Source organism: Gorilla gorilla, chromosome 3 (assembly GCF_029281585.2).
Source record: "Gorilla gorilla gorilla isolate KB3781 chromosome 3, NHGRI_mGorGor1-v2.1_pri, whole genome shotgun sequence".
Classification (NCBI taxonomy): Eukaryota; Metazoa; Chordata; class Mammalia; order Primates; family Hominidae; genus Gorilla; species Gorilla gorilla.
In genome coordinates this window covers 190,561,838-190,581,053 of record NC_073227.2, presented here as the reverse complement: position 1 = coordinate 190,581,053, position 19,216 = coordinate 190,561,838, and the positions used below count along the sequence as shown (strand labels likewise).

The 19,216-nt window shown below is 38.7% G+C and overlaps 1 protein-coding gene across 4 annotated transcripts in view; it reads right to left on the bottom strand.

The window, feature by feature from the left end:
• CLCN3 (chloride voltage-gated channel 3) overlaps positions 1–17,615 on the bottom strand; it is a 102,776-nt gene extending 85,161 nt beyond the window's left edge. The window contains exons 1-2 of one of the 4 annotated variants that reach the window (XM_055385792.2): positions 17,372–17,615; positions 1,975–2,150 (exon numbers count right to left, since the gene is read on the bottom strand). In XM_055385792.2, the coding sequence (XP_055241767.1) occupies positions 1,975–2,134 (160 nt within the window). In that variant the 5' untranslated portion in view covers positions 2,135–2,150; positions 17,372–17,615. Of the gene's footprint in view, positions 1–1,974; positions 2,151–16,990 lie in introns of all 4 variants that reach the window. The other 3 variants (XM_004040614.5, XM_004040611.5, XM_019025471.4) reach the window with 3 other exon arrangements.
• Between the last annotated feature and the right edge of the window lie 1,601 nt (positions 17,616–19,216).

Sequence of the window (19,216 nt, the reverse complement as noted above, 5' to 3'; positions counted from 1 at the left end):
ATTGGTGATTATGTTAAATGCAAACAGACTATAAATCAATAAAAGACAAAAACAAATTTAAAAAACAAAACTCATATATATCCTGGGCATTGGCATATGGATAAGACAATTATTTCAATGTAACACAGTAGAAAGTCCAGAAACAGATCTACAAAAATATAGCCACTTGATACATGACAAAGATGTCACTGTAGTACATTAGAAAAAGCAAAGTTTTTCCCAACAAATGGTGTGGGGTCAACTAGTTATTCATATGGGAAAAAAATGAATCTGAACTCTTAACCCACATCATATTTAAAAAATTAACTGCAGGTGGGTAGATCTAAATGTGAATACACAAAAATAAAACTTCTAGAACAAAACAGGAGAATATCTTTGTGACCTTGAGGTATGGGAAGACTTGTTAAACAGAACACAAAAAAACACTAAGAATAAAGGAAAAGAAAAAGTTTTTGTTGTTGTTGGTGGTGGTGGTGTTGGTGTTTGTTTGGTTTTTGAGACGGGGTTTTGCTCTGGTGCCTAGCAGGAGTGCAGTGGTGCAATCAAAGCTAATTTTTTTTTCTTTTCCATTTTTATTGTAGAGACAGAGTCTCACTTTGTTGCCCAGGTTGGTCTCAAACTCCTGGCCTCCAGCAATCCTCCTGCCTCAGCCTTCTAAAGTGCTGGGATTGCAGGCATAAGCGACTGAGACTGGCTTAGAATAAAGGAAAAGATTAGCTGGATTTCATTAGAATTGATGATATCCTCACCAAAAGATTCCTTTAAGAGAGTAAAAAAAATACCACAGAATGAGAGAAGATAACTGCAATACTGTACATGTATCTGAAAAAGGATTCATAATCAGAATGCATAATGAACTCCTATAAAACAGGGAAAAGGACTGAATAGGTGCTTTAAAAGAGGCAATCTAAAAAGCCAATAAACACACAAACAGGCATTTAAACTCATAAATCATCAAGTAAACATAAATTGAAACCAAAATGAGAGACTACTGCAACCATACTGGAATCGCCAATTTTTTAAAAACTGTTATCATGTATAGGTGAAGATGTGGAGTAACTAGAATTCTCACACACTGCTAGTAGAAATGTACATGCTATATCCACTTTGGTAGTATCTTTGAATAGGGTAATTGACAAAAAAAAAGAAATGGAAGTATCTCTGATAGTATCTGATAATGCTGAGATATACATATTCTATGATCTAAGCATTCCATTCTGTGATATAAATCATACAGAACTGTGTACATAATGTGCACTAAAACATATGCACATGACAATTCATAGTGGCACTGTTAGCAATAGCCAAAATATGAAAAAAAAACCAACCAAATAATGAAATATCAATGTAGAATAACTAAATAAATTGAAGCATGTTTACACAATGGGGCACTACACCAACAATGAAAATACGTTAACTATTGCTATACATGACAATATAGATGATTTTGAAACGTAAGTAAAAGCCACAGACATAAAAGAGTATACAGTATGAATTCCACATATATAAAGTTTAAATACTTGCAAAATTAATCTAGATAGAAATCAAAATAATATTGAAACTGAAGGTGGAACAAGGAAGGATTCTGAAACTACTGGTAATGTTTTATTTCTTGATTGAGGAGTAGTTATATAATAAATGTTCACTTTGTAGAAATTCATCAATTTCCACACTAAGATGTGATGATTGCACACCTCTCTGTATTCCACTATATTTAAAAGCTTACCCTTAAATGTAGTAGTTTCTTTTGGGGTGGTGAGAATGTTTGGAACGAGATAGAAACGGTAGTTGCACAACACTGTGAATGTGCTAAATGCCACTCAATTCCACACTTCACAATGGTTAAGTTTATGTTATGTAAATTTGATCGCACATTTTTAAAGTTACTGAAAAATTCAACCTCAATAAAATAGTGTACATATTTATTAGTGGATATTCATGAATACAAACATTAGGCTGTCATGCTGAACTTACCAACTGCAGTGTCACCATCTAATAAATTGTCATCTTCAGATGTTTGAAAGTCCATAATAACACCTGCTCCATCTAAAAGTTCCTCATCACTACTTGCACTTGTTATACTGTTGTAGCTGTTTCTATAGTAGCCTCTATGGAACAGCTGCTCAGACTCCATTTAGCTGTCTGATTATCTGTGGGGGGGAAAAAGTAGTTTTAACATTTTTCAAACATACAGTAAAAATCATCTAGTTTAACTTTAGCACAAGTTATGATCTATGTGCTAAAAAAAATTAAGCGTATTCACTGTAACAATAGTTACCTTTATTAAGTATTTTGGGGTGAGGTAATAATTTTATTCTCATTATACAGTTGTGAAAAAGAATGAAGAATTTCTCCAGGTAGATCTCCAATTGTTAAGTTGAAAAATGTAACGTATATTTACATTTTTGCTTGTGTATGTATAGATTTGTCTCAGGAGAGAGTTCCAAGTAAGTTGCCCAAAGGGTAGGGAACAAGATGGCTGAAGTACAAGGTTTGAAAGACAGACTGCCCCTTTTGAATATTTTATCAGGTGTAAGTACAACCTGATTTTAAAAATAAATACTACAATTAAAAAATTTTAAAATATTTATTTCATTCTCCTTTCATCATTTTAAAATTTAAATCTTCAGAGCCTATGGTCAAACATTAGCCACTGGTAAAATGGTAACAGGCAACAAACCAAAAAAGGGTATGTTTTCATTGTTCTTACTCTCCATATTCTTAAATCTGTATTACTCCTAACTAGTTTGATTTTTAAATACATCCACTTACTTACTCAACACCAAAATAAGAGTTCAACATAAGTATGGGGACATTAGTAATAGACTTTTAAGCTGCATGTGTGGGACTTGAAAGATGCAGTCATAAAAGCAGTCAAACCAGTAAGCCTTGTAAAACAAGACTTATCAGATATGGCCTAGTAAGTACACACAGAAAATGACAGATGAAGACTAAAGTAAGCACAGTTCAATTCCAGTGCTGAATTCTAGCAGTGAATTCTAATACTGAAGACTTGGAGTGTTTTAAGACAATCTCTTCTACTCAGTAAATTTTCCTTCTGCAAATGGAAAAATAACCTCAAAGAGCTTTAATAACAAAAAGGTATTTATGAAGTTTTAGAAAACTAGACTATTACTGACAATAAATATCTTTTAAACAGATTATATAAATTTCCTAACTTAAAGATCACTTTGAAAAAGGTGAAGTTTTGAGAGCTCCTTGAGAGCATGCCTCTGCTCTCCACATCTGGCATAATGACTGGCACAGTGTAAGAACAACAAATGTCAAACTATTCAATTAATGAGGTCAAAAAGAGAAATGTATTCAGTTTTCAATTAAAAAAAAAAAATCCTCTCTCCAAGAGTATTAAACTGTTCTTGGAGGAATAACTAAAATTAGCAAGTTAAAAAAGAAAAATGTAAATACTTGCTGCTTTGCAACTTTATGAATGTTTTATAGTTATCGCTACCAAAGATGGCATATTATACTGAGATGAGATTTGTTAGAGTATATTAATTAAAACAATAGGAAAGTATGAAAGTAGTTGTTCATACTAAGAAATCTGCAGTTCCATAGAGGCAAACAAATTAAATATTATGTGGCTTTTGAGAAAATTACCAAAAGGCTTTTAAAAACATAAACATTAATAGCTTAAGAATCACTTAATTTTGATGTATCAAAGCATGTATGCTAAGATTTTTGTGAAGAACATAGACACTCTGTTTTTATTTCTTTACAGAATAGAAGGGCTTAATACATATGATAACATTTCAGTGAACATTAGCTAGAGGCTACACAGCACTGAGAAATCTCTGTAAAATCATTAAACCTTTTTATGTGTTAATACTTCAATCAGCAAATTCCAATATATCTCCTACATTTTATCCCTAAAAGTCTCTCAAAAATCGTAAGTGGTAACTGGAAATTTAACTATTTCCGTTAAAAAAATTAATTTCATAATACCTTTGAGACACCTAGCCTGCAGATCATTCTTTATAACACGAGCATGCAACTCTGCTCCAAATAAACCAATTAAACCCAGGCCTGCATGGGTTTCTATTTCTATAAATTTGATAACTTAAGATAAAAAAAAAAAAACTATTCCACGTATTAACCCAGAAACCTATAGAGCTGTACTGACTGATGCAGCAGCCAGCATACATACGGCTATCGAGCCATTGAAACATGGCTGGTCCAAACTGAAATGTGCTCTAAGTGTAAAATACCTACCAGATTTCTAAGACTTAATATTTAAAAAGGATGTCAAATATTTGACTAGAAATTTTATACTGATTACATGTTGAAATATTTTAGATCCATTGGGTTAAATAAAATATATTTAAAATGAATCTCACCACTTTCTTTTTACCTTTTTAATGTGGCTACTAAAAAATTAAAAATTACCTATGTGGCTTGCATTTGCAGCACTAACACTTTTATTGAACAGCACTGCTATAAAATATTCAAATTTCTATAGTAGCATAAAGGACATATAACAGAAGGAAATCTGAACACTAGTGTTAAATATTTTCAGGTTCTAAACCCAATTCCCAGGCTTGGGCACAAAAGGCTATTTAGACTCTAACACAGCAGATGAAATTTTACATATTTAAAAAAAAAAATGCAAAGTCACCTTTTCCATTTTAATCACCAAAAAATATACTTATAATCATTTCAAAACATTGTAATAGATACACAGTAGCTTGTAAATATATTCTTACAAAATTATAAAAATTAGAGATAAGCTGGGTGTGGTGGTGCATGCCTGTACTTCCAGCACTTCGGGAGGCTGAGGCAGCTGGATCGCTTGAGGTCAAGAGCTCAAGACCCACCTGGCCATGGTGGTGAACCCCATCTCTACTAAAAATAAAAAATTAGCCGGGCGTGGTGGCAGCCGCCTGTAACCCCAGCTACTAAGGAGCCTGAGGCATGAAAATCACTTGAGCCAGAGAGGCGGCAGTTGCAGTGAGCTGAGATTATGCCACTGCACTCCAGCCTGGGAAACAGAGTGAGACTCTGTCTCAAACAAAGTAATAATAATAATTAGAGATAAACTATGAAAACTTCCAGTAATAAGGCCTCGTTTACCTAATAAATCCCTATATTATCTACGTGCAATTATTTTGCTTCCTTCGAATCTGATGACACTGCAGCCAGCACATTTTTTTTTCAAAAAGTAAGTTTGCTCATAATCTCTCTCCATTCCATGTTAACATCTCTTAATCATTTCCTGCTACCCTTAAGAAACAAACTCTTTAATATAGCAGAAAAAGTTCTATGCAGCCCAACCCCTGCTAGTTCCCCAGCCTTTTTTTTTTTTTTTTTTTTTTTTGAGATGGAGTCTCGCTCTGTCACCCAGGCTGGAGTGCAGTGGCGCGATCGCTGCTCACTGCAAACTCCGCCTCCTGGGGTCAGGCCATTCTCCTGCCTCAGCCTCCCGAGTACCTGGGACTACAGGCGCCCGCCACTGCGCCCGGCTAATTTTTTGTGTTTTTAGTAGAGACGGGGTTTCACCATGGTCTCAATCTCCTGACCTCGTGATCCGCCCGCCTCGGCCTCCCAAACTGCTGGGATTACAGGCCTGAGCCACCGCGCCTGGCCCCAGCTTCTTTTAATAGCCATTCTGACTGGCGTGAGATGGTGTCTCACTGTGGTTTTGATTTCCATTTCGCTAATGATTAGTGATGTTGAGCATTTTTTCATATGCTTGTTGGCCAGTTGTATATCTTACTTTGAGAAGTATGTACTTCCCGAAGTACTCTAGCCTCACTGATCTTTCAATCTCTCAGTCCTATCAAGCTCTTTCCTGACTCCTGCCCCAAGGCCTTTGTTGCTCCCTCTGCCTGGATCATACCCTCTTCTCTTTACCAACTCACTTTCTTAATATTTTGTTGAAGATTTTTACATCTACGTTCATCAGGGATATTGACCTGTACTTTTCCTTTTTCATTGTGTCTTTGCCAGGTTTTGGTATCGGGGTGAAGCTGGAATGAGTTAAGGAGGAGCCCCTCCTCATTTTTTGGAGTCGTTTCAGTAGAATTGGTACCAGCTTTCTTTGTACATCTGATAGAATTCAGCTATGAATACATCTGGTCCAGGGCTTTTCTGGTTGGTAGATTTTTTATTACCGATTCCATTCTGGAACTCGATATTGGTCTGTTCAGGGTTTCAATTTCATCCTGATTTAATCTTGGGAGGTTGTTTGTTTCCAGAATTTATCCATTTCCTCTAGATTTTCTAGTTCGTGTTTACAGACGTGTTCATAATAGTCTCTGGGGATCTTTTGTATTTCCATGGGATTGGTTGTAATGTCACCTTTGTTGTTTCTGATTGTGTGGTGATTTGGATCTTGTCTCTTTCTCTGTTAATCTAGCTAACGTCTGACAAAGGTCTAATATCTACAATCTACAAGAAGCAAACAATTCAACAAGCAAAAAACAACATTATTAAAAAGTGGGCAAACACGGCCGGGCGCGGTGGCTCACGCCTGTAACCCCAGCACTTTGGGAGGCCTAGGTGGGCGGATCACGAGGTCAGGAGATCGAGACCATCCTGGCTAACATGGTGAAACCCCGTCTCTACTAAAAATACAAAAAAAATTAGCCGGGCGTCGTGGCGGGCGCCTGTAGTCCCAGCTACTCGGAGGCTGGGGCAGGAGAATGGCGTGAACCCAGGAGGCGGAGCTTGCAGTGAGCCGAGATTGCGCCACTGCACTCCAGCCTAGGCGTCAACAGAGCAAGACTCCGTCTCCAACAAACAAAAAAAAAGTAGGCAAGGACATGAACAGATACTTCTCAAATTAAGATATACAACTGTCCAACAAGCAGATGAAAAAATGCCCAACATCACTAATCATTAGAGAAATGGAAATCAAAACCACAATGAGACACCATCTCACACCAGTCAGGATGGCTATTATTAAAAAGCCAAAAAACAACAGATGCTGGCAAGGCTATGGAATGCTTATACACTGTCAGTGGGAATGTAAATTAGCTCAGCCCCTGTGGAAAGCAGTTTGGAGATTTATCAAAGAACTTAAAACAGAAATACCATTTGACCCAGCAATGCCATTACTGGGTATATACCCAAAAGAAAATAAATTGTTCTACATAAAAGACACACGTGCTTATATGTTCATCACAGCACTACCCACAATAGCAAAAACACAGAATCAACCTAGGTGCTCATCAATAGTGGACTGGATAAAGAAAATATGGTACAGGCTGGGTGCGGTGGCTCATGCCTGTAATCCCAGCACTTTGGGAGGCCAAGGCGGGCGGATCACCTGAGGTCAGAAGTGAAAGACCAACCTGGCCGACATGGTGAAACCCTGTACTAAAAAAATACAAAAATTAGCCGGGCGTGATGGCAGGTGTCTGTAATTCCAGCTACTCGGGAGGCTGAGGCAGGAGAATTGCTTGAACCTAGAAGGCAGAGTTTGCAGTGAGCCAAGATCGTGCCACTGCACTCCAGCCTGGGCAACAGAACAAGACTCTGTCTCAGAAAAAAATAAAATAAAAATAAAAAAAGGAAAGAAAAGAAAATATGGTACATATACACCATGGAACACTACACAGCCATAAAAAGAATAAAATCAAGTCCTTTGCAGCAATCGGGATGCTGCTGGAGACCATTATCCTAAGTGAATTAACACAGTAACAGAAAACCAAATACGGCATATTCTCATTTTAAGTGGGAGCTAAACATTGGGTACTCACAGACATACAGATGGCAACAATAGTCACTGAGGACTACTAGAGTGGGAAATGTAGGGAAGGAAGCAAGGGCTGAAAAACTGTTGGGCACTATACCCACTTCCTGGGTAATGGGTACAACTGTACCCCGAACCGCAGCATCATGCTATATACCCATGTAATAAACCTGCACATCTAAAATAAAAGTTGAAATTATAAAAATAAAAAAGAATTAACTCTCCTATTCATTTTTCAGGTCTTACATCAAGTATCCCTTTATTTAACAAACTCTTAACCAGAGCTTACTATATGCTAGTCAATATCTTAAGCCCTTTACAAATTCATTCATTTAATATTCATATTAAATACATGACAACCTTAAAGAATAGGTGCTATTATTGCCCCCACTAAAAATGAGGAACTGAGGCACAAAGCATGTAAATAACTCACCCAAAGTCATGCAGTTAGTAAGCAAAGCTTCGCTGACCCACTTACTATCTGGATCAAATTTTCTCATTATTAGTTCTTATAGCTCTCTTTTACAGCACTTACCACAGTTGAATATTAAATTTATTTCTGTGATTATTTAATATCTGTCTGCCATTGTAGAACGTGTCATGAGGTCTGACACTCAATTTTTGCTCAACACTGCATACTCAATGGTTAGCAAAATATGTCACATTAGACCAGGCACAGTGGCTCACAGCTGTAATCTCGGCACTTTGAGAGGCCCAGGAGGGCAGATCACCTGAGGTCAGGAGTTCAAGACCAGCATGGCCAACATGGTGAAACCCCATCTCTACTAAAAATACAAAAATTAGCCGGGCATAGTGGTGCGTGCCTGTAATCCCAGCTACTCAGGAGGCCGAGGCAGAAGAATCACTTGAGCCCAGGAGGCAGAGGTTGCAGTGAGCTGAGAGCTGAGATCACACCACTCACTGCACTCCAGCCTGGGCAACCGAGCAAGATCTGCCTCAAAAAAAAAAATGTGTCACAGTAAATGTTCAATTTTTTTTAATTAAATTTTTATTTTGAGATAATTGTGGTTCCACATGTAGTTACAATAAATAATACAGAAAAAAATCCTGTATATCTTTTACCCTGTTTCCATTAATGGGAACATCTCACAAAACTATAGTACAATATCACAATCAAGATAACGACATTGATACAGTCAAGATACAGAATATTCCATCACCACAGGTATCTCTCATGTTGCCATTTTATAGCCATCCCTCCTTAACCCCTAGCAACCCATAGTCTGTTTTCTACTTCAATAATTTTGCCAGTTCAATAATGTTATATAAATGATATGATATGGGAATTAACTCTTTGTTCTCAGCACAATTCTCTGGAGATTCATCGAGGGTGTTACATGTGTCAACAGTTCCTTCCTTTTTATCATAGTAGTCTATGATAACAGATATGCCACAGTTTGTTTAACCATTCACCCACTGAAGAACATCTGGCTAGTTTCTATGTTTTGGTGACTATGAATAAAGCTGCTACAAACATGCATGTACAGGTTTTTGTAAAATGAATAGCCTTCATTTCTTTGGGCTAAATGTCAGAGTACAATAGTTGGGTCATACAGTAGTCACATATTTGGTTTTTAAAGAAACTGCCAAATCGTTTTCCAGAGTGGCTGTACCATTGTACATTTCTACCAACAATGTATGAATGATCCAGTTTCTTGACCTCGTTGCCAGCATTTGGTGTTGTCACTATTTCTTATTTTAGCTATTCTGATAGATGTACGGTAGTATCTTGTTGCTTTAATCTGCATCTCCCTAATGGGTAATGATGCTGAACATTTTTTATGTGCTCATTTGCTATATGTGTAATCCTCTTCAGTGAAATGACTATGTCTTTTGTCCATTTTCTAGCTGGACTGCTTTCATACTATTGAGTTTTAAGAGTTCTTTATATATTACAGATACTAGTTATTTGTCACTTGTGTTGTCTGCAAATATTTTCTCCCCTCTGTAGTTTATCTTTTCATCTTTTTAACAGGGTCTATAACAGAGCAAAAATACTTAATTTCGATGAAGTTTAATTTATCAATTTTGCCTTTAAGGAGTATTCTTTTGGTGGCAAGTCAAAGAAACATATGCCTAACCCTACCTCCCCAAAATTTTCTTCTATTTTTCCTAAAGTTTTATAGTTTAATATTTTTATATTTCAGTCTGTGATCCATTTTAATTTGTGCATGCACAGGGTATGAGACATAGGTTGAGGTTCCTTTATTGGGGGGCGGGAAATGGGATAGTGTATGGATGTCTAATTGCTCCAGTACCAACTGTTGAAAAAGTTATCTACCTCCGTTGAACTGTTTCATGCTTTTGACAAAAACTAGGTATATTTATGTGGATCTATTTCGGAGTTCTCTGTTCTGTTCCACGGATCTGTGTCTTTATCTATGCCCATACCACACAGTCTTGATTACTGTAACTACATAATAAGTCTTGAAATTGAGTAGATTGATCTTTCACATCTTATTCTTCTTTTTCATTGCCTTTTCATGTAAATTTTAGAATAATCTTGTCCATATCTAAAAAAAATCTTGTTGGGTTAATTATATTGTAAGAATAACAAATGTATAAGAAATAAATGGCACATGTCTTCCTTGATGTTGTAAAAGAGCTAAAATTCAACAAGACCTAAACTAAATAAATATTTGCCCCAAAAGTCCTTGTCCTCCTACTTTTCCTATCTCAGTTTACAGGATCACCATTTATCTAGTATCCAAAGCTAGTTTTTGGAGTCATTTATTAACTTATTTGATAATCATTTACTGCACACTTAGCATGTACCAGGCACAAAGCCAGATGCTAGGGTAATGAATAAGATATGGTTCCTGTTCCTAAGGCAGTGAAGGTGACAGACATCAACAAGTAACAACAATATGGTATGATACACATCACAGGAGAGGTACATACAATGTATTTGATAAACCTGAGAAAAGTAAGCAAGCTGGCTGGCAAACAGTCCGTAAGCACTTAATAGAGGGAATATTTTAGCAAAATATTGAAGAATTAGGATAAATTAATTGGGCTATGAGGTAAAAAGCCAATACAGGCACACACACAAAAAAAGTATACGCAACAGCATAAAAGCATCATAGTAAAACCTGCTTGGGTAGCTTACGTAAGAGGTAAAGGACCAGAGAGTAGCTACAGAGGCAGACATAGGCCAGATCATGAAGGGGAGGGGTTCATGTGTCACACTAAGAAACTTACATACTCATCTATACACAGGGGAAACTATGAAGAACTTTAGAGAAATCACATGATCAGACATGAATTTTAGTAAGCCAACACTAGCAGCAGTGTGAAAGCCAGATAAGAAGGGTAAGAGACTGAAGGACTACAGATAGAGAAGCTGGAGATGAGACTAGACGTCTGAACAATTCTAAACGTAAGATAGGGCATAATTGAATTAAGAGTGATATGATATATATTGGTTTTCATCCATGGTTCCTAGTTTATAAGTCCCACAGCTCTTATTACATTCTTTTTTAATATTAAATCTAATTTTATATAAGTAGAGACAGGATTTCACTATGTTGGCCAGGCTGGTCTCGAACTCCTGGCCTCAAGTGATCCGCCCACCTCGGCCTTCCAAAGTGATGGGATTACAGAAGTAAGCCACTGTGCCTGGCCTTACTGCAGGCTTTTGTATAATGTTGGGGCACATTAAACCTCAGAAAACAGAATCTCTTCTCTTGCTGACCTTTTCCTGCCCTCCTTTCCACCAACCCAAGGCAGAACTCTAATCTTCCACAGCCTTTCTGACTGTGGGTCATAAGACCTTCCCTTTACAAGGGAGCTTGCCCCAGACCCTGGAAGAAGGAATGCTGCACACAGGCAGAAGAATTTGGACAGGCAGGCCTTGCTGGGTTTCCCCACTGGGTCTATTAGTGCTGTTAGGTCATACTTTTTTTGTCCAATCACATTTCTACACAGTTGTTGACTGTGCCTATGTCATGAAGCCTCCATAAAAACCCAAAAGGAGTGGATTCAGAGAGCTTCCGGATAGCTGAACATTGGAGGCTCCTGGAAGGTGGCACACCAAGGGAAGGCATGGAAGCTCCATGCTCTTTCCCCTATCTCCCCCTATGCATCTGTTCATCTGTATCCTTTGAACATCCTTTATAATAAACTGGTAAGTGTTTCTCTGAGTTCTGTGAGCTGCTCTAGCACATTAATTGAACCCAAGGACGTAAGGAGTGGGGGGGTCATGGGATCTCTGATTTATAGCCAGTGTTATCACAAGCACAGGCAAAATCAAAATAACCTGGGGCTTGCGATTAGCACTGGAAGTGGGGGAAGTCTTTTGGGAACTGCCCTCAACCAGTGGTGTCTGACACTACCTCCAGGTACACCGTATTGGAACTGGGGGGCACCCAGTTGGTATCTGCTGCAGAACTAACTGGTTGGTTGCTGTGGGGGGAGAAACCCCCAAGCATCTGGTCACAGAAGTCTTCTGTGTTAATTATTATTGTGTTGAGTGACAGAATTAAAAAATACTTTGGCGGTGATTTTACCCTGCTCACTAAGACACATCAATATTGAGAAGCAGAGAGAGTTTGAAGAAGTATTTAAGAGGACCTGGTAATTAATAAGATATAGGGAATGGTAAAGAAGAATCTAAGATATCCACTAAGGTTCCAACTTGATTAACTGAAAACAGTTGGCAGAAACAAATTTCAGTCTCCTGCAACTCACAGAACTCAAGACCAGCGTGTTCTTTCCAACTTTAGGATTATATGTCGAGGCTTTAGTTTCTATTCCAGGTCAGACTATAAAGAAGGTTACCTCCATTACACTGACCTGAGCCCCAAAACTGCAAACACTAAGCAATATGCCACCAGAATTTGGGGAGGGGAGCAAAAATAGGAAAGCCACGGAAATGGGTGGCGAAAGGATCCACAGTCTGAGATATGCACACTAATTTTTCATGGTTCCCAACAAAGTTTTGTCTCTCCCATAAAGGAGACTGACTGGGTACAGCTGAGGACCACATCTAATTCCCAAAGGTGTGTCAGTCAACTCTCTGTTAAGCTAAAAAGAAAAGTAGATATAAACTGGGTGAAAGAAGAAAAAGATTGTCAATGTCAGCAACTAGAGAGATGGAACAAAAGTCTCAAGAGCAACGATGGCAGAGAGGTGAAAATCTGAGCTAGCCATTTGTATGTTAAGGAGCATTTTCATATAAATATTGTAAAAACTGTGCTAAGTACTAGTCACAGATTGAAACGTGAAAAGAGGCCAGGTGCAGTGGCTCACGCCTGTAATTCCAGCACTTTGGGAGGCCGAAGTGGGCAGATCACCTGGGTCAGGAGTTCAAGACCAGCCTGGCCAACATGGGGAAACCCCGTCTCTAATAAAAGCACAAAAATTAGCCGGGTGTGGTGGCGGGCACCTGCAATCCCAGCTACTCAGGAGGCTGAGGCAGAAGAATAGCTTGAACCCAAGAGGCAGAGGCTGCGGATAGCTGAGATCGCGCCACTGCACTCCAGCCTGGGCAACAAGAGCAAGACTGAGCCTCAAACAAAAGAAAAAAAAATGTGAAAAGGAATTTCAACATAACTTATTCATTTACTAACATTTATAGAATAGCTAACAATGTACCAGAAATTATAATAAATATGAACACAGTTTTTATTGTATTAATGCCATTATATTTGTATAGGCCCTACAGCTTTCAGTAGACTTCAGCATAAATTACATTATACATTTTCCTCAAGAGGGATGCTGTAATAGCTTTCTAAAAATTAGTATATATTCCAGCCCAGTGCAGTGCCTTATATGCCTGTAATCCCAACACTTTGGGATGCCGAGGTGGGCAGATCACATGAGGTCGGGAGTTTGAGACCAGCCTGGCCAACAGGGTGAAACCCTGTCCCTACTAAAAATACAAAAATTGGCTGGGCACGGTGGCTCATGCCTGTAATCCCAGCACTTTGGGTGGCCGAGGCGGGTCGATCACCTCAGGTCAGGAGTTCAAGACCAGCCTGGCCAACATGGTAAAACCTTGTCTCTGCTAAAAAGACAAAAATTAGCCAGGAGTGGTGGTGCGTGCCTGGAATCCCAGCTACTCCAGAGGCTGAGGCATGAGAATCGCTTGAACTGAGGAGGCAGAGGTTGCAGTGAGCAGAGATTGCACCACTACACTCCAGCTGGGGTAACAGAACAAGAGTCTATCTCAAAAAAAAAGTCACTACTATACCATAGGAATTAGTGTGGTCTACTGGTTACATTAGCACTGGGCAAGGTTCAGTTTAATTCAAGTTCTCAAAGTACCCAAAGTAAAATCAACATATCTAATCCTTGCTATACTGACCTAATTTTAAACTGATTTTATAGGATTACTTTTCTTTCTTCCAATACAGTGATTCATCTTCTGCATTTAAGGTCGATATTAGAGATATCTAAAAGGATCTATGATGAATGGATCAAGAAAATGTGGTATATATACAGAATGGAATACCATACAGCCTTTAAAAGGAAGAAAATTATGTCATTTTCAAAAATGTAGATTAACCCGGAGGACATAATGCTAAGTGAAATAAATAAGACACAAAAAAACAAATACTGCATGATCTCACATATGTGTAAAATCTAAAAAAAAAAGTCAAACTCAGGGAGGCAGAGAGCAGAATGGTGGTCTACAAAGGCTAGGGAGAAGGGGGAAAAAGGAAAGGAGAGAGGTTAGTCCAAGAATACAAAGTTTCAGTTAGAAGAGTAAGTTTTAGAGATTCACTGCACGCCACGGTGACTATAATTAATAATAACGTACTATATACCTCAAAATTGCTAAAAGTTAATTTTAAACGTTCTCACCACAAACAAATGGCAAGTAGGTGATATGACGGACATGTTAATTTGCTTGATTTAACCTTTCTACAAAACATACATTTATCAAAACATCACATTGAACCCCATAAATATACACAATGATTATTTGTCAATTAAAAATAAATAAAAACAGACAAAAAAACCCAAATTCCTCAGGGGCAGCGGGTATAAATGCTAGAGGCTTTCAAGAGGACAACGGAATAAACACACATACAAATATAACACTCAGATTGTAACAAGGAAGAAAGATAAAACAATAAACCAATAAAAAGTTGCTGTGGAAGACAAACTTTGAAAACTAAATAGTCTTCATGATTTTAAAAGACAGAAACTGTTCAATTATTTCTCACAAGAAATAGCAAGAAATATATTTATTTAACTTGGTTCCAGTCAAAGATGCAGATCAAATCTCTCTGGATTTCAACAATGAAAGTGAGGCAGTGGGGTTCAATCTCCATATTAAACTTCACTGAAGATTTATCTTTAAGAACCAAAATGAATCACGGCTACAATGTTTATGTACAGATGTGAATGTGCATATTTAAAAAATTTAAATGTTTATTAGAGTAGTAAGATTATGAGTATTCCTTTTAAAAACACTGTTTCCCAGACTCTCTGTAATTTTACATTGCTTTTACAATTGAACCTACAAGCCACGTCGCTCCTTGTTTTTCTCTAGCATTTTGACTATTCTAAACTACACTACGGTGCAGCAGAGAGCAGGAGCTCTGAAATCATACTCCCAGCCTTCAGTCTCAATTCTGACAGTTACTGTAGGGCAAGTTAGTTAAATTTTCTGTGCCTCAGTTTCTACGAATGTAAAACGGGATTAGTGAAAGTACCTACTTCGTGGGGTTGGTGTGAAAATTGAGATAATTCACAAAAATTACTTGGAAAAGAGCCTGAAAACACAGAATGCATTCAACAAATATTAACACTTATTATAAAATATTATACATTTTAGATCACTGCTGACAAGTTTGACTACCAAACTAAGTTGGAAGTTCTACAAAACAGTGATAGTGGCCAAACCCCACAGGATACTGCTTTGATATAGGACCCACCACAGAGATCAAATCTGGCTTCCTGAGCCGTCTGAAAATTATGACCAACACGTCACAACAGGAAATGGAAAGCCTACCACTAACATGACCTGGAAAATAGCCAATTTACTAACACAAACCCACAACATCAACAAATCTGTTCCCCTGAACCACATCTATCCAAAAGTAGTTTAAATATTTACATTCTTAATGAGCTATGTATGACTGATAACACATACTAAAGTACAATTTCCAAGTAAAAATGTAGGTACTATACATTCATATTGACTTCTTAAAATAATGTGACTCATCATTCAAGCAAAGCAGCAAAGTTTTCGAGGTGCTGAGGGGAGTAAGGGGTGGGAAGGGTATGCAATCTGTGATGAATTCTGCCAACAGTGGCTGTCTGTATTAACCAGAGGCCATATACGCATATTCAAGTTGAGAAAATATCTGTAGGTCACACACATGGTTTTTAAAGCCATATTATAGAACAAGACACTGAATAGCAGCAGCACCTTTTAAGATGAAAGTCAACAATTTATACACAAGCACTTTAACTCCCATATGTACTCCTGAACTGAACAAATATTATTTTGTAGTGACTCACAAAGGGACGTAGTTATTTCCATACCGACCTCATAAAAAAAAAATCTTCTAAATTAACTCTTTAAAGATGAAAGTAAAAGCATTTCTGGAAAGATTCAACAATTATACAAGCCACAATGATGCTGCAGTAACTGAACTGCATAGCTCCAAAAGTTTACGTTTGTAGAACTGAACTTTTGAATTATATATCTATGTAAAAGGTATGGTCGCTGTTGATTCAATTCCATGAACAGGAATTTCTTTCTAAAGGAAACAGAAATTTCAGTTTCTAATATGCACAATGCATATGTAATTATCTTCTATATGCTCCGCAGTTTTAAAATGCCATACAAACAAAGCATACCACATGCAAAGTCAATTTCTGAGATTCTAAGGCAGTTTCTGGTCAAGTTTAAGATCAAACCACAAATATATATACACAAAAAATATTTTACATACATATATATCTAAAGATAGAAAAACTGAATATTATTTTTAAATTGGGGAAAATTTAGCGAAAGTAAAACCGACTCCTCTAAGTTTAAAGTTAATCTTCTCCTGGAACCCACTTCCATTTTATTCAGAGGTCCTTCGACGGTTCCTGAAGCAGACGTGTGAAATTTTAAAGAATGTCTGAGGGTATATACCTAATCAGGATGGGTTAGCATCCCAATTCATGATGTACCTTTCAACATTATGTAGGTACGTTATAAGAGAAACCAAGATGAGCGCTGTGGCCTCACAGTTGACCCAAAATCTGTGAACAGGAGAGCTGACGACTCTTCGCTCATACAATGCAACTCACCTCGCAGCTCAGAGACATAGCAAAATCGGTGGCTGTTTTTTGCGCTGCCTTTGGATTCTGCATCTGTTTCAAACCTAGAACCTAGCTACCCTCGGAGCTCCACCGAAGAAAGCCTGACACAACGAAAACTATCGCGATTTAAAAGATACCTGACGTTTTCTACCGCAGAGGTTACGGAAATTTTGCCCGGTGGGACTTTTATTGTCCTCCTTCAAACACGGGAGCAACATGAAGTTAAATCCTCTTGCTCTGGAGATCCCTAGAGTCAACCTGCTTCTGCCCAAAATTAAAAATAAAAATCTCCAATCTCACTTCCCCCTTAAGACTAAAACTGAATCCATGCTGTAACTCGGGAGTAAAGTAGGATGGCTTTCAACCCACCACACCCTCCTTGCTCATTATTCCGGGTCGCGGGCGAACTAGAACACTGGGAAAGGGGCTGCAGGTGCCGGACCTGACCGGCCCTGACCCACGGAAGGGGAAGAGAAGCGGCAGGAGTCAGGAGCCCGACAGGTACGCCCCAGCGTCGACGCGTGACGTCACCACGTTGACGTGAACGGCCGTTCAGCGTCCGGCCGTCCCAACACCTCCTCCTCCGGCCACTCGCTCAGTCGCGTCGGCGCCTATTGGGCGGCGTGGGAACGGTGGGCGGGCCGGGACTGGGTCTCGAGGAGGAGGAGCGGTGCGAAGTGCCTGGCTCTGAGGGCCGCCGGGGCTGTGAAGCCTGTCATTAGCGATTAGCTCACGTCAGTCACTCACGCATCCCTGTTTGCCCTGCTGCTGACCTCGCGCGAGGCGGCCACCTTGTGGGAGATGTTTTCGTGAGGCAACAGACGCTGGCCGTTCCCAGCGTCACGCAGAGTTCGGATCCACTCTAGCGAGAGACCACAGCGTCCGGGAGCAGCTTGTGAAACTCTGGCGAGCGTCAGCCTTGAAAATAAAAAGTATTGGCAGCCGTCGACGAGCACAGGTTCCTAAAACTTAGATCGAAGAGAAGTGCCAGCCTTCGAAAATAAACCAGCACCAAAAGCCCCCTGTGCTTATAGGTGACGTGCGGGCCGGGAGTGCAGTGGTGTCACCTCGCCTTGTATGTCATCGCCGGTTGTGTGCCTAACATATATACAAAAAGGATAACTCGAATTTAGCCATCACGCATTTTCAAAAATACTGCTTGGAAATTGAATGTTTGGAGAAAAGATATAATCTGGGGTTTCTACACGGTCTGAATTGGGTTCATTTCCGTTTAGCAAACATTTATTGAGCTCCCAGGGTGGGTCACAGAATTCAGTAAACCTGATCCCGTGTTCAAGGTGCTATATTCCGATGCAGGGGCAGGGCGATGCAGTGAAAGAATGGTGGCCACAGCAGTAGCATGCTAATAGCTTGGTGGGCAGGTACAGGTTTTGCATTTCTTTGGCGAGATCACTTTTGAGTGTCACCACTGGGTGGCAGAATTAAGACCCATGAACGTTTAATATCTCCTGTATATTTAGTATGTTATGAATATATACTGATTAATGAATATTAAGTGCATGTTGTATATCTTGTGCCTCATGAATATTAAATATGACCTGGTCTTGCCAGCCTTTTCTATTTTTACATATACGTGCTCCACCGACTGTTTTGCAGGCTAGGAACACGTGAGTTTTGTTCTCCTATTTCTTCTAGGGCAGAATTGAATATTCTCAAAGACAGTTCTGGGCTTCAGAGCTGGTATAGTGCCCATGGTGGTGATCACAGTGCGGTCAAGCTTCTTAGGACCTCTTTCATTACTTTTATCCAGGTAGAGTTTGTAGAACTATGGAAATACCCAAGCACGATTTTTTCTTACCTGGGATACTGTTGGCCAAGATCTTTAGATTCTTCTTAGAAAATGTGGAAAAGCAGGCAAAAATTTTTCCAAACCAAGTGGAATTTTTCACAAGACATTTATTCACATTTTTTTTTCTTTCTCACTGTAGTTACGTAGCTAATTTTGGAAAGGCACATGGATTTTGAGAAAGTAGACAGTAGTTGTGGTCTATTAGTCAATCTTACCTGCTTTCTATAAGGATGAAAAATTATTTCATGGTAGTGTCGTAGTTTCTTAATGGAGGATTGTTCCAAGGATCTCTCTTAAGTGTGCAAGAACAAGTCTATTTGTACGTTTGGTTTTTTGTAATATTATCCCTATTATGTACTACCTTATTCCTTTATAAGAACTTAAAGTCATGGTTTCTGGCATAC